The following is a 16,274-nucleotide window of genomic DNA, read 5'->3' as shown; positions in this document are numbered from 1 at the left end:
ACTGCCATAATCAGTGGCAGTTTTCATCAAATCACTCACAGAGATGAGTATAGCCCATGGTCTTAAAATTATTTCTACATGACATTTATACACCTGGATTTCTCTTTCCAAAGTTCTTTCTGCAGTTCACCTGTCCAGCAACCTTCAAAGTTGTTCCTTGCATTTTCTTTCATTAGCATTGCTTTCAGACTGCATGAATTTTCATGGCAAATTTATTTTAAAAAGATGAGCTTCCTCTAAATGCTCTAGTGCAAATTTTAATAGTTCAGGCAAATTCCGTTTTCCTTTACACAGTTAAAGCAGAATACAGCCCCTAGTTATTAAGCTGTTTCCGAGAACGTGGGCATCTCTTGTGTGGCTTTCATGCACCCCAGTGTAAACACTTCAGCAATCCTATCCCTTCTCTTTGACTTTTACTCTCATTAAGTATCAGCTTCTGACAAGTTGGTTTTATTGACAGTGTATTAACCTTGACAGTAAAATCATGAAAGGCTATACTGAAGTCATGAAGTGGAACATAGCTCATTGTAAATAATACATAAGGCTGAAATGGAAGATGGGATTTATATGATTAATGATACAGTGTACAACCTTGTAATGCAGTAATCAGGGGTCTGGTGTTAAAATCTGGGGTCCCGAAACTCTTCACCTAATGTTATTCATATAGCTTATAAAATTAAGCTCGGATAAACCATACAAACAAGAACTGACATTACCAACCTGATTGAAACTCTAGGATCATGAGTTGCTTCACATCGCAGAGTGGCTGTGGTTCCTTTGATCACAGTGCTATCCTCAGGAGGGTGAACAATGAAAGTGCGATCTGAAAGGAACACAAGCCATAGTTCAGGTGAAATAATAGCATTTTGACTTGGGTATTCACTCAGAGAGCAGGCAGCTTAACACCTGTCACTCAAAACAAGCAGGCCATTCCTCTTCAGGTCTTTGCTGGGAAGGCTCTCCTCCCTTTAATGTCATTTTGTCAAGAAGAGGTGGTAGGCTGTAGGTTGCAGAGAAGCAAAAGCAGCAGAGAGTATGAGTCTAAGTTGGCAGTGATCCGAGTAGGAAGAGTGCTAAAGTTCTTTCACTTGTCTTGTGGTAAACATTGATGTCAACTCCCTACAGTCGTAAGGCAGCAAGTATGTTTGTAATGCGTTATGAACGAATCCAAACATACACCGAGTCAGGAAAGAAGTCACACTGTCTGGAACAGGGAAAACATAAACAAACCCAAAGAAAATCTGTGCAAAGAATACAATAGAAAAATACCCAGAAACTTAAATGGCACCCCCTACAATCTTGTCAAATGCAGGAAAGAGGTTAAAGAAGGAAGAGTTTCTGGTAGTCTAAATTTTCCATATAAGAAAGATATGCCGTTTATCCAAATTTTTCAGAACATCCTTTTTCAAGCACCTCCTGGAGACCCAGAACACAATAAGTGCTGTAACTACAGCAACCAGATCTGGTGTGAAAGATCTCTGTTATGCTTAACACACAGGAACAGCAGCAGATAACATTAGCTGAAGCAGGCAGTCAACTAGGATGAGCATGGAAGATATGTGGATAATGTCAACCAGTCCCAAATCCCTACAGAGATAATCAAGGTCTACTGAGATATACATGCTAAGAAGAAGTCATCAAAAGCTAAGTCTAATAACACGGAATTTTTATCATTATTCCTGATGTACTTATGTATGCCTTCTAGCCTTATAATGGTGCTGTTGCTACACAAATATTAGGTTATAGTCACTTTTCCCTCTCCAGTGCAGTACAATGAGCTGGAACTATCTTTAATACATACAAGAGCCATGCCTTTAAGAATTAATCGGAAGGATCTCCTTCACTTGATCCATACACCTGGCTATCATTTAGTTTACAACATCCTGATACGTATACCAACTCCATATTGTCAGTAAGATGTAAGTATGATGGCCATATGACACGAGCACGTTTCATTTACTGCTAGTATTGTTTTCAGATATTCCCAAGTTCAAAAGGAAAAAATGTTGCTGCTTTAACTTGCACAGTTTTGAGATTAAAAAAGGCCAAACAGGCACCACACATGAGCAGCATAATCGGTACCTCAAGTAAAGGAAAGGAGAGAGGGCCACAACGCTTCTGTGTTTATCACCATCATCTTCACTGGTTTTAATTATTTTCAGTTCCAGCTCAGGGCTCATTATTTCCTACCTTTAGTAGCAAAAAACATTTTACACTTAAGCTGAACTCATGAGCAACACAGGCAAACCTGTTGGATCAGACTCTCTTCCCCAACAGAAGAAAGAAAAAAAAAGAGATCAAGGGCAAATGGTGAAGGAAAAAATTGTTTCATGGGTTGCCCTGTGCCGTGCCAATCTGTAGCATGAGAGACTAGCTGAACCCTGCTGCACTGTGGTTTGGTTTCAGACAGTGCCCAGGACCACAAAGAAATACAAAGGTATAAGGAAAATTATAGCTGCTGTAACTGTGGCCACAGCCTTAGTAACAGCATGGGCTGGTCTATACTGTGTGCAGAGTCCTGGAGTCAGAAACCAACTGCAAACAGCCAGTTAAAAGGTCTGATTTGCAATGCAAGACGCAGCAAGGCAAAACCTGTGACTGTGTGAAACCTGAGTCAAACTGTAATTGTGATTGAAACTATATTTAAATATACTTCCTTTCACAAAATATAAAAGTTTATATGAATAATTTTACAAACAAAAAGGGTATTTTTGATAGGTTTCCTAAAATAGAGACATTATTCCTATTAAATCATACAAGTACCTCTATTAACTAGAAAAGCATAATTATTTATTTCCTGAGCATACAGCAAAAACTGATTAATACTTGATTAAAGTTAGACTTTAAACAAAGCATTATCCTTACTCCACACTGTCAGCATCACAAAAGCATTCAGAGCTCCTTCAGAGTTGACTGCACAGCAAGTATAATTGCCAGCATCCTGAAGGAAAACGGGTGTTATCTGGAGCCCTCCAGATTCAAGAAGAATGAACCGAGGAATCTGAACTGAGCCACTGGCTAAGATCTGGCTTCCTGAAACACAGAAGAGAAAAACAGCATGATTAGTGTCACGTAGACTGCACAGACTAAGCACTGCAATTCTGGTTCTTCCAAAAAGACTATTACAGCCTATCCAGGCCACTGGCTCACAACAGCCCCACAACAAACCCTCTGCTTGCAGAACCAGAGAAATGAAGAAATATGCACTAAATGGATCTACAGCATCTCAGTAATAGGAAAGGACAAGAAAACATGGATTACAGCTTTTCTACAACTTAATAACTGGCTACCTTTCTTCCAAGAGATGGCAGGTTTTGGAGCCCCTGAAACTTCACATGTTAGCACCGCAGTCATCCCCTCCGTGACAGTGGTATCCTCTGGAGGCTGTATAAATGCTGGTTTAATGTCTGGAATCAAAAATTCAAAAACCTCAATGCATCAGCTACTAGAAAGATCCTTTAGTTATTATCATGGACTACTTTACATCTACTTTTATAGAGCTGATCATGGAGAAGGACATGACAATAATACATGAAAACCTTTCAGTAGTGACTGTAACCTTTCATTATTCATCTCCTAGGAATTACCTAATTCAGTTTATTACCTGCATGGAAAATAAAAATCTATCAGTGCTTGTACATGTACAAGTAAGATGTCTTTTACAAAAAGGAAGATAAACTTCAAAATGGGTGTTTGGGGGGAAGTTGAGAAATCTAGATAAACAAAACTATTTTCTTTCATCTTCATAACAGAGTTCTTTAAGATGAAAAGCAACTTGAGAAAGGCATTAACTTTGAAACTTAAATGTCAGCCAAAAGAATTTAGAACCTGAGTCTTATCCAAGACATTTTCCAAATTTCTTTCTCTCTTATTTCCCCCCAGTTGCATTTTGTAATGTTTTTTTTCCTGCAGTTTCATAGATATATATTGATCTAGGGCTGATCTATTTTCTGAGGCCAGTAGGAATGCTAGTCAGTATGTGCAAACTGCTCTCGGGCTAAAAATCAGTTTCCTGAAGAGAAGTGAGAGTATTAGAAATGCCTGCTAATAATTGCTTTTAAAATAGACTACTAGGATTTGTAGTTCTTCCATAGAGATGAGTGTACTTCATTAACAAAACCATTTAGTCAGACATTTTGGCCAAAAAAAGACATTTAACTTGAACTTACTTTCTTTCCCCTACTAAATGTAGTTGTAGACAAAAGGCAGATAAAATGATACGATGCACAATCATGAAGCAGCAGCAGCTCAAGTTCAGAGCAGCATTACATTAGAGTAGATCTAAATTATTTAAGTATAAAGGAAAGAGAAAAGTATTTCACAATTAACCTTTTTTTTTTTTCTCTTTTCACTGATTTCTCCTTTTGTAGGGTGAAATAGGGGAGTTCACCTCAAGCCCTTACCCCTTACTGTCATGGGAAGTGTTTCTACAGGCTTCAGCAGATTGTGTTCAGGCCCCAGAGGGCATTTTGGGGTACCTTACAGCTAGGGCAGCTATACTTGATGAAAAACAAGGCTCTGTGAGTTGAACTACAGCAGCACAGAGCAGGGGAGAAGTCTGATGGATACAGGGTCACCTAAAGAAACAAGAAGACAACTCACTGATCTCGTATCACAACTCCTTACTCACTGTTCACATCCAGGTAGGTGTACGTCTGTATCTCCCCAGCTTTATTACTAGCAAAACACTGGAAGATTCCAGCATCCTGAGGATGCAGCTTGTGGATCCGGAGCCCACCACTCAGCAGTACTTTGTAGCGGGGATTTTCCAGCTTGCTGAGGGGAACAGAGTCCTTATACCAGACCAGGGTGGGAATGGGAACGCCTATTAAAAAAAGAAGAAGAATTTCACTACTAGCTTTTGTAAAACATATTTTAGGTAGTCAAAATTCCCAGCACTGTTGTAGTCATATCCCTAGGTTCCATCCTTCTGCACCAATTATTTATATTTTTACAAGCTGCTTTTGATAAAAGGAGGCTGCATCTTACATTATCAATGGTAATAATACACTGCAGAACATGTGGGAATAAAACCAAGCAAACAGTGAAAGGGGGAACGTTGAGAAAACATGTTATCAAATAACTTTCCTCGCCCAATCATATTTCATGCTACCACAAAATGAGATTTACAGCAATTTCATGTTGAAAGCCAGAATCATGCTACTTAAACACCAGCAATGTGGCAATGCAGCAATTCTATAAGACTTTTCCATCCCAAATAAGATTTCTCTGTGCTACTGTAGTGAAGATGTCAAAATAAAAAGGAAATGGCAAATTACACATAAAAAATTAAGTGCTCCCATGGCTGTATCCAAGTCCTAATTTGGCAGCTTAGTTCGAGCTGATGTACAAACAGCATGTTGCCAACAATGGGACAGCTTTAAATTATTTTTATTTTTATTCATTCTCAAGCTTCACCTGTTATTTGACAAATGCAGACATTAGGAGAAACAAAAATCCTACCCTAGATATAACTTGCGTCCCATTTATTCCTGTTTTCTTTCATGTGCATGTTCTACAAACCCTGACACAGTTATGCTACACATATTTTTGCTGCAGTCATATCCCAGTCAGCTGGGATGAAGTGGCTTTAAATTCAGGATATACAAATAGTGTAGTATTATTTTTTCTTCAAGAGATGTTGTGGCCTAGGACAGTCATACACAGATGTTCCCATCCCACTCCTCTTATCAGGCAATGTTTTACCTTTACATCCCAGAAATCCCTAACTGAACAAATGCTGAGGGCCCTATGCAGGGATCTAAAGCCAAGCAGATATTTTGTGATTAGATAATCACAGGATCACAAGGGTATCAAACTGATTTAAGTTATGTCAGCCCCAAACATGGCATTTTCACAATTGGTAGCTATTTTTGAATACTTAGCACTTAAAACCTCAGAGCTTCACATTCCCTTGTAATAAGGGAAGGAACTATGGACTTAAATTCATGGGTGAGTGCACTTTGCCCAAACAGAAAAAAGGCAGGTATCACAGAATTATTAAGGATGGGATGTCACTGATGAATCTGCAGACAATGAATTTTACTGCAGTGTTGGCAATGATTTAATGTTCTCACAGTGAAAGCACTACGGGAAGATCTATATTATCATCATTATCATTTTAAAAATCCCAAAGTTAAATACTATTGTATCATACTTCCATTCATATCTTCTCTCAGTGTACTTATTATACAGACAAAAGCTATATCAGCTCCTGGAGAGAATGTACAAACAACGTATGGAAGGACTGAAAAACAACATTCAATTGCTGCTGTTACTTTTATAAACACGTATCATTTACTACAATCACCTCTGATGCTTTTGTTCTGCTGACAAAATAAAATGTACCCATAGTCCTGAAGGTAATCATCTCAGGAAGAAATCCACTACATAGAATGCACTGCCTGACAGAGGATAGATGTAAAGTATGCTTGCAATAGGCATAATTTAAATTTCATACAACAGCCCATATACAGAATTAGCGTAAATTTCAATGTTCAGAATTCTCAGTGAGAGTGTTATTCATCTCTTGAAAATCCTCCTGGGCAAACACAAATTATCACTGAGTAATGAAGAAACAGACGATGCAAAATGGAATAGTTCTCCTGATGCTGAGAAGCCTGGAAATGATTTCAAGTTTAAATAATAGCAACTCCATTTTCACACACATTAGCCTTGATAGGCACCTAGGAAATAATGAAATCCTGCATTCAGTACACTCAAACCTTTAACACTGGTGACATTCCATAAATCCCATTCTAATAACAGTATTGGCAAACCTTCTAATCCTATAATCACTGAGAGATACACCTTCCTATCACCAACTCAGCTGACAAACTGAATATTACCATCTCTATTTTTCTACATTTCGGTTACGGATATCTTCCCCTACTCAAAGTTATGAGTCTGAATAATAGGATCTTATCTAAGCACTCTGATGCCTGTCAGCAGCATTCATTTGGGCTGTAGTGATCTTCCCAGAGAGATCTTCCAAGTTGTACGCATTTTATCACTTTGCTACCTCTTTGGCTATAAAAATGGTTAAAATCAGTTTCCTTTCCTCTCCCACTCTTCTGCCCACATGGCCAAAAGAATTTTGTTTCTTTTCCTCTCTAAGCACTTCTAATAAAAAAAATATGAAGAGAAGAAAACACTTTAAAGATCTTTTGGACTATACTTTTCTACCCAGGCAGTATCAGTCCTACCTTACTGTTTGGGAGATTAGAGTGGTCTAAAAGACTAGTAACAAATAAAATAGGCTTATTTCTCAGCATGTATGCAGCACTATTATTTTATTCACAGACAAATCAATCTAGTGTTATGGAGGAGAAGGGAAGGCAGTAAACAGACCCTGGTGCTGGCTTTGCCACTTTCTCTCTAACCTTGGACAGATGATTTACGCAATCTGAGGCTCAGTTTTCCCATCTGCCAAATTTAACTTACTTAAGAACCTGGATAAAAGACTCAAAGTATTTACCGTGTCATTTCTGTTATTTATTTTTTATGGCCTTCTCTAGATCCCAGTGGGTTACTGGGGAATCCCCAAAGCATCTTTGCGTCTTCTTGTCTAAACAGGTAGAACTAAAGTCCAATTAACTGCACTCCCTAGACACCACCACTGCTGCCTGCAGCTCTAAACTTTCTATAAGCAAATAAGAAAAAGCATTTAAAGGAAAGCCATTGAAAATGCAGGCAGCATCAGCAACTGTTGAGAGATATATGGCAGAGCATGGTTACCGTGCAGCCTGATACACTGAAACTCCATTACAGGGAAGTATAAAGCTAGTCTGTGCAAGTTGCAATTTTATTTACAGTTAATCTCTGTTTATACTGTGAAAATAATCTGTCTCTCACACATTCAAAGTGCACCAAGACTTGGCAAATGGTCTTTGTGCACAGAACTTGATGGGGCTGGGAGAAATACAATCTGTCTTCCTATTTGTAGCAAAGGTACAGGGCAGCTTTGCAGTTTCCCATGTACTTTATTACAGCTCCTACCTCAGAGCAGGGAGGCAGCAACCTTCATTTACCGTCTTTTTAAATGTTGGCAACTGCCAGATTTGGGTAATAATGGATCAAAACTCTATGTTTAACACTAGCACCTGCCCCTTGTAAGTCTGCGTTGCAGATACTTAGCAAAATAATCCACGTCCAGACAGGTTTCCATGCTCCTGCACCATATTCATCAGCAAATCAGACATGCACTAGAAAAGCTCAGCAGAAATAAATGATTTTGTCCACTAAGGGTTCCCATATCTCCAACAAGCCTTCATCTTGTGAGGTCCCTATTAATCCCCTTGGGAATAAAACTGCTCAAGGGAAGAGTTAGGGTAGGAAAAAGAGAGTCAACACATGTTCTGCAGAGTATTATTACCACTGATAATGGTAATGCCTATGGAAAGAAGTCAACCTCTTCTCTCCCTGATTCTTCCAGGTTTAGGGTTTTTTACTGTAATAATGAAAGATATTTGAGACAGCAGGTAGGTTTTTTCAGTGACAGTTAGATAGTCCAGAGTCACCAAATTGTTGTGTAGTACTGAAACAAAAATACCTCAAAAATGCTTTGTAACTCAATTTCTCTAATGATACAACACTTAGTTTTCATTCTGCTACTTCAGAAATCTTTTCCAGTTGAAAAAATGCCAATATGTTTGCCCTAACACATGCTGAAACATGAGGTTGGTGGCACAAAGGCAGAATAAATGTCTAGCTAGTCACATCTCCTTCCTTTGAAATCATCCTGTCTTGGATGCTCAGACACAAAAACTCAAGAGCAGCCCAAGGACAGAACGCTATTTCCACATTCTCAGCTCCAGTAATCTGTGCTTCAGCTATTTCCTGAGCCAGAGGTTGCATACACACAGCTCTCTAATAGTTCTTACTGGATTTTTCTTCCATAAATTTTGTTTTTCTAAATAATTTTTATTCCTGGACAGCTACACAGTTATGAGGGACCTCCATCTGGGTCACCACGTCCTTTCTGGTCAGCAGAGAGGACGTTTTCTTTGCTTTATGCCAAGAGGCCGCCACCCTTGAGCCCCTTCTCTCTGCCCCGGGGCTGAGTTTACCTCACGCTTCCCGAGCTCCTTCCCGCCCAAACTGCCTGAGGCGCCACGCGCCGTTCCCGCGCTCAGGGCTCCCTGTGCCCGCCCCCGTCAGTCACGGCTCGGTCACGGCGCTGCCGGCTCCGGGCGGGTCCTGACCGACCCCTGGGGCTGCTCCGTGCCTCCGGTCCCTCAGGAACGAGACTCCCGAGCGCTGCGTTTTCCGCACGTTCCGGTGCTGAAGGTGGTCTCTCCGAAGATACCTCGGCAAATGGTACCTTGTCTCTTATAACCTCATAGCTTCATTTCTATAAGAATCTCCTGAAAGGCTTCTGAAATCCTAAATCAGAGCACCCTTACAACACGTTTGCTTATCACACTACTTGCAAAGCTTCCTTCTAGAAAAACAGTGCTGAATCTTTCCTACATAAAGCATTAAAAAATGCTTAAATCATAGTGGAAATATTATAATCACACAATGAATAGCTTTATTGGCTCCGATCTGGAGAAAGAACCCATCCAAACAAGCTCTTAGTTGGGTTTGAGTGTTCCTTTAATCAAGGTTGTGTACTTTCTACCTAAGGATCTCATGACACTTTTATGTGTATTGATTGTTAAACTCAGCTTCAGGGAAAGTGAGACAACAAGAACGTCAGTCACTTGCCAAAGTCATGGAGCAATTTGGTGACATAGGCAAACATGCTCTAATCTTACCAGGCTGCTAAAATAGTAGATGCTTCTATTTCTCTGAAACTAAATCTTAAAATCCAGTTTGGAATTCTAGACATTTGAAGCCTTTTATGTTATTAAAACACATTCCAATTAAAAGCTGCCTGTTATAGTCCTCCTGCGGGATTCTTAACTACACTTAAATGCTACAGTTACTGACATTTCCATTCTGTATAAAAGTTCCATAATGTTTAGAAAAAGGACATTGGAATTGTTGACAATACTGTTTACATTGCAAATGATGGGTTCCATAACCATACATTCATCTCAGCTGATTTTCTGGCTCAAGACACTGATGTCTATTACATAGTGACAACTAAGCAGCAAAGGCAGGCTACCAGAGGGAAAAGGAGCAGGAGTTGCCCTGCCCAACAGACAAACATGAACGTGCCAGCAATTACTCGTGTGTAAAGTGAACTGCAAGGACTGCCCAATTTTCCAAGGGCAAAGGCCATCACTCTTCCTTGTAGCTGGGCTTTGTGATGATAAGCAACAAGGCAGAAGCCTTAAAACATTAAACGTCTCTATAAGATGCTTTCTTCAGTACTGGATATACACATATATATAAGAGATATCCAACATGGAACACCTCTGCACACTCACCCATCGCCTGGCACAGGATGTCGACATCTTTCTCCGCTTCAGCCAAGATCATGCTTTCAGGTTCAGCCGTAAAATACGGTGGTTCTTTAGAATGGGGAAAGCAAACAGGAGTAAACAAAGAAAGTCATAGCAAAATGAAAAATTGCTATTGATTTAAAGATATTCATCCTATAAACCCTTCACACATGTTGCATTTAATAGCGTGTTACAAACAGACTAGTGTCTCTAAGTTTGTCTTTATTTGGAAGGGTTATTTCCAGTAGTAAAAGTATCATTAAAAAAAGCCAACCATTTTTTGCTACATGGAGTATGAATTTCAAAGAGTCAGGTCAATATAAGATAAGATTTAGGGGTTTGCACTGCAAATTAATACTCAGAGCAGGGGCTACTTTTCATTTTATAGGCCTGAATCATGGAACATTTTAATTCTTTGTTCAGAAAGGCCCTCCCAAGAGGTTTATAAAGGTTCATATTTACAACACAGCATTTTATAGGATAGTTTGCTTCAGTGTCTGAACTAAATTCCACCTTGTGAAGGCATGAAGCATGTCAAATAAAGTGCCATAGCATGTCAGGGAGCTGGCATCAGAGGACAAGTGCAGCATGATTAAAAAAAATTCTTCTCAACTGTTTTATTTCTTGAAAGCAAACAGATTTAATGCTTTAATTGAAGTTCTAGTAATAATCATAAAAATCCACACTTTATCATTAGGACTAAAGAAAAGATATTAGACATTTAATTAAAGAAAGACAAGATTCCAGAAATTGTAGAGTATGCTGTCATGTAACTCTTTCTTCTATGCAGCATAAAATTGAAGAGCATCATGTCAAAGTCCCACAGGCATTAAGGTTGCAGTAATTATCATGGTAACTAAAAGCTGTCATAGTCTGTTCAATGCAATTATCATCTGAGCACTGTTTTTAGAAGCATTTTATTTGATTATAACTAGAGTTCTATTGTAGCATAGACAAACTCACTGGTAAGTTTTAGAAAATACAGAAAAGACAATAATAAGTAGATTGTGACAACAAGTTACTCAGATTTTCATTTTTAAGGAAATCAAGTACGTTTGAAAAAATGCAGTAAGCTCTAACAAGATCCAAGGTCATCTGAGCTGCCCTTCTTTCAACTCTCTTCAACCAGACATATCTGAAAACCAGACGTGCAGTTTGTACTATCGATAGGACATTAATATTTTCTTAGATAAAACCAAAATCACATAATTTTATCCTGCAAAATCTTCCTTCTCCTGCTACCACCTGCATATAACAAGTGTTGCTACCATCTCACAGGGATGACATGACGTGCCAGCAGGTACACATCAGTAAGCACCGGATTCGAACACAAAACCCCCTTTCCTAGCCCTCCTTCCCACTAACTACAATAAAAGCTTGAGTGTATAGAACTGGGGTCTTATTTGAGCACCAGTGGTTATTACAATTCTGTATCCATTCCAAATAAAGTCAATCAATATAAGTCTTAAACATACCGTGCAGAGGAGGAGGGGAGGTTGCAGAATAGCCTGGAATACTCTTTTACCCAGCAAAACCAATAAAACGACCTCCCTGATTTGTTATATTCTAATAATATACATGTTAACATTATTGATCCTCACAGCCTAAATATAAAGCTATTAATAAACATGCATAATAAGTTGTGATTTATTGCATATGATCTCATGCGTTAGTCTAAACAACAAATTGAAAAGCTGAACATTTAATTGAAATTCACTGATGGCACAGTTTGACATGTTTGATCAATTAAGTTGCTGAGTCCTCTGTAATTCATCTCAGTCCATGTTTAGCTCCGAGTACACCCTTTCTTCTCACACCATCCTCCAAGCCTTGCCTGATGTTTTCCTTGTGCTCCACTTTGCAGAATGTTATCTTTTTCATTTCCAAACGTTTCACCTTGCTTATCTGTGTACGTTTATGGACACACAGGTAAGCGTCCATCTGTCCATGTCTCAAAACCAAAGTTCAATCTTTCATTCTATGACAATTTAATCTGATCATGAGGCAAGTCAAAGGGGAAAGGTGGCCAAAGCAGCACAGGATCAAGACAGGATCCAGACACTTACCCCTACATCCAGACATTCCCTTCTAACTTTGGGTTTCTTCTATGGATGTCTCTTCAGTCAGTGAGATTCAAGTGTGTTTTTCTCCTTTCAGGGAGGTTCTTGACTGCACATCTTCCACTCTCCTTTTTGTAAGGCACTCTGACCTTAACAGGCAACCTTCAACTACCAGCTCCCAAACTTTCTCCTAGATCAGCAACACATTCTCACAGCAGTGATAAATTTGGGGATTTATCTTCAACATGGGCTTGCAGTCCAGCTGCAAAGCACTTGATGTGACCTCAAAGACGTTAGTGGTTCCATGACCACTAACAGGGTGCTGTTGCACACTGTTCCTGCAGTTATACTTGACATATTTATACAGTCTTTTTTCCCAGTGTCTCTCCCAAAATCCTCTCCTACAATCTGTGCTCCTTCCTTTAAATCCCAGGGAGGCTGTTCTGCCACCCCCGAAGAAACTTACTACATTAAGAGATGCTTAGGTGAGCAGGTATCAGGCAATGAATTACCTGACAAGGAACTTCAAGTCAGTGACAACTGTCACTTAGCAAACGGGATGTGATGTTATAAAAGGAAGAGTCACATCAGCTCTTTTGTGAAAGAAGCAGGGGAGAAATGGAAACAGAAGAGACAGAAAAAGAGCAGGAGCAGCAGAAAGATGCAGTATAACGGCCAGAAAAGCTCCCAGAGGACTTTAAGGGTGTAGATGTGCCAACAGATATAATTTCCGGCCTTCATGAAGCCCAGACCCACTTTTTCCCTTACACTAAAGCTCGCTGAAATCCATTCTCACAGCCATTCCAGCAGCTGGAAGCCCTGCCAAATGCTACAATTGACACAGAAGGGTCAAGAGGCTGAGGCGACAACTGCATGTAGAGGAGTTATTCTTGTGTGATAAGCACATACATAGAAAACCCTCCAGAAGCACCTCTACAATTTACTGATTGTTAACTACCTGCTTCTGCTGCCTGGAGATAGAAACAAGCCTAGGTGGGAAGACAAGGCTAATTCACAAGGGAATTCTGGAAGTTCTAGAATACCACGTGGACATAATTTCTGTGGCATCCCAAGTCTGATATATATGGAAAATTAGTCTTGGTGATTTAAGGAATGAGAGAATCACAGCAAGTATACTCTTAGGGCTCTGAGGGAAATGAAACACTGATTTCCAAGCAAGCTCTGCTGCTTTTCCACATGGATGTGTCTTATTCTAGCAGCATGGATGCTGTAAAGGTCCTTTGCAGTGAGGCTTCAACAGAACTCAGGCTGTGGAAGAAACAGCTCTAGTTACAGGTGCTAGACAACTGAAATCTAGGCTCCTCTTTTTTCAGATGACTCATATCTATCATCTGCACATCAAGTGTGTGCCTGAGGGCCCGCAGCCCAGCATGAATTGCAAGTGAAAAATTCAGGGTATCTCAATTTGGGTTATAGACCACTTGGTGAATACCTATCAAAAAGAGCCCATAAAAGCACAGCAATATTTATAGGGGTCAGATGGCATTCTGAGGGGGCATTCTGGCTGTCTGCATATGTGACTTTATTGCATATTTATAAGGCTTGCTTTGAATCACACAGTATGAATCTGAACATTTATTGTTGTAGGCAATAATCATGTGTTGAAATTTAATATGTGTGGTGAAATGACAATGTCTTCCAAGCTATATAGCACGCCAGACACAAGGCCCCAGACACTGCAATTTCGAGGAATGACAGTAGTCTGTGGGTATCAGGTCAAACATTTACATTTTTTTGAAATTATAGAATCACAGAATAGAATAGCCAGAACAGGAAAGGACCCATTACACTGAGTTCATGCTGCTGGCAGTGCAGCATGCTACGCCATGAGAGAGGTCACATCTCCTATTAGACTGAAAGAAACAGATACTGTATTGTTCAGATATTGTATTGGTGTTTGATCTTAACTAAAGGGTCAAGAACAAGCAAAGGGGAAAAAGAATATTTGAATTTAAATGTATGCTTTTAATAGTTGTTGAGAGTTTCAGGGGGTTTCTGCACTACAGACATCACTGAAAAGATAGCCTCTCTGTAAAACCCTTGGGAGCCTGCAAAATTTCATACTGTTCTAACTTCCCCCACGCAGAGTTACATGGTCACTGATTTTAACATTCAAAAGATAGCAGTCAGCATCCGTTACGTACCCTTCAAGCTGCACTGGAGCTGTATGACCTAATCCCAGATACATAAATGAAAGTCAGAAAGAACAGAAAAAGCCCCAGGGGCTTCTCCAAAGCTGAAATTCCTGCATCACTCAGAAATTCAGGCCTGCATATTTAAGAGGAAAGTTAAGCCTTAAAAATGGAAGCCTTTCCCTAGCATTACCATAAACTAATTATCCCGGTTTCAGCTGGGATAGAGGTAATTTTCTTCCTAGTGGCTGGTATAGTGCTGTGCTTTGGATTTAGTATGAAATAACACTGATAACACACCAATGTTTTACTTGTTGCTCAGTAGTGCTTACCTTTATCAAGGACTTTTTAGTTTCCCATGCTCTGCCAGTGAGGAGGGGCACAAGAAGCCAGGAGGGAGCACAGCCAGGAGAGCTGACCCAAACTAGCCAAAGGGATATTCCATACCATGAAATGTCAGGCTCAGTATATACACTGGGGGGAGTTGGCCAGGAGTGTGCTTGGGGACAGGCTGAGCATTCGTCAGTGCAATACGTAAACGCAACCATCATGAAAGATTCTTTCCTCTGCTTTCAAGACCGCATTTGTAGTGTTTCACAGTGTCTAAGCTAGAGCCACCAGAGCTGTTTTTTCCAGAGGTGTGAGCGCAAGGTATCGAGGTGGCTAGCTACAGAGGAAAGTAACTTCTGTTCTGGCAGTTACAGATACATGCAATGCAAATACATGAACAATGGCATGCACAAAGACGATCCTTCTGCATCTAGATGCTCCTGGAGAAGTACAGTGAAGTGGAACAGCCCTATACTTCATCTCACAGCCCAGCCAGGGCCCTCCATACTATTGTTTCAGTTTTTCTGATGCTCTCCTGAATCCCATGAAGCTGTATCCTTTGCACCCAGTGAGAACCAGGGTAGCCTTTAAGAGAGACACAGACCTACAACACTCCCTTATTTATCCCTATTTTCAGAAAGAAAGCTATCCAGCTGGGATGTAAAAATTCTCCCAAGGGAACACCAAGATAAGAATATGTCTATTAATGTAGTTCTTTGGGCAAAAAATGGTCCAAAAAGAAGGGAAGTCCTCTACTGTGATTCTGCTTTATTCCATCCTACTCCTTCAGACAGGCCATCAGGGCTTCAGCGCTCAGTTCCGTACAACCTCATCATACCAGTCTATTCTTCCTAATTGTTTTTCTCCCCATTTTATTCAGATTTTACTTTCTGACTGCATCTAATTTAAAGAGCAGTATGGATTTCATGTAGTGGAAAGGTTTCATTCTTCATTTTCTTAAGCTCCTAAAATTCAGAATTTCCCATAGAACAGTCACTTAAAAAAAACGACTACTGCAATTTGTCGCTAACAGAACTTGCAGAACTGGAGCAAAAGAATTTAAGATTAGCTCAGTTTTCAAATTGGTTTGTTCATGAGAAGACTCCTTAAATTACTTAATCTTCAAACTGTTAGTGATAAAACAAATGTGCTCTTATCTAATCTGCAACAAATCTTTCCCAAACTGTTACTCTGCCAACTGAAGAACATGCTACCCTTTAAAAATTTATAGCAACTGCAGCTAATAAAACCAAGGTTTGGAACCACCTCAGTTTATCTTTGCTGGAACAATATGAAGATGTCAGAAAGCTCTTTGCCACAGTCAGAAGAAAGCTGCAGTG

The 16,274-nt window shown here is 39.8% G+C and overlaps 1 protein-coding gene across 3 annotated transcripts in view; it reads right to left on the bottom strand.

Annotated features, from left to right (window-relative positions):
• Positions 1–16,274, bottom strand: part of SDK1 (sidekick cell adhesion molecule 1) — a 411,662-nt gene that overhangs the window by 140,140 nt on the left and 255,248 nt on the right. For all 3 annotated transcript variants that reach the window (XM_030484559.1, XM_030484561.1, XM_030484560.1), the window contains exons 9-13: positions 10,377–10,460; positions 4,631–4,825; positions 3,291–3,407; positions 2,866–3,033; positions 721–823 (exon numbers count right to left, since the gene is read on the bottom strand). In XM_030484559.1, coding sequence (XP_030340419.1) covers positions 721–823; positions 2,866–3,033; positions 3,291–3,407; positions 4,631–4,825; positions 10,377–10,460 — 667 coding nt within the window. The remainder of the gene's footprint in view (positions 1–720; positions 824–2,865; positions 3,034–3,290; positions 3,408–4,630; positions 4,826–10,376; positions 10,461–16,274) is intronic.

This window comes from Strigops habroptila, chromosome 4 (genome assembly GCF_004027225.2).
Source record: "Strigops habroptila isolate Jane chromosome 4, bStrHab1.2.pri, whole genome shotgun sequence".
Taxonomy (NCBI): domain Eukaryota; kingdom Metazoa; phylum Chordata; class Aves; order Psittaciformes; family Psittacidae; genus Strigops; species Strigops habroptila.
This window is presented reverse-complemented; position numbering and strand designations above follow the sequence as displayed.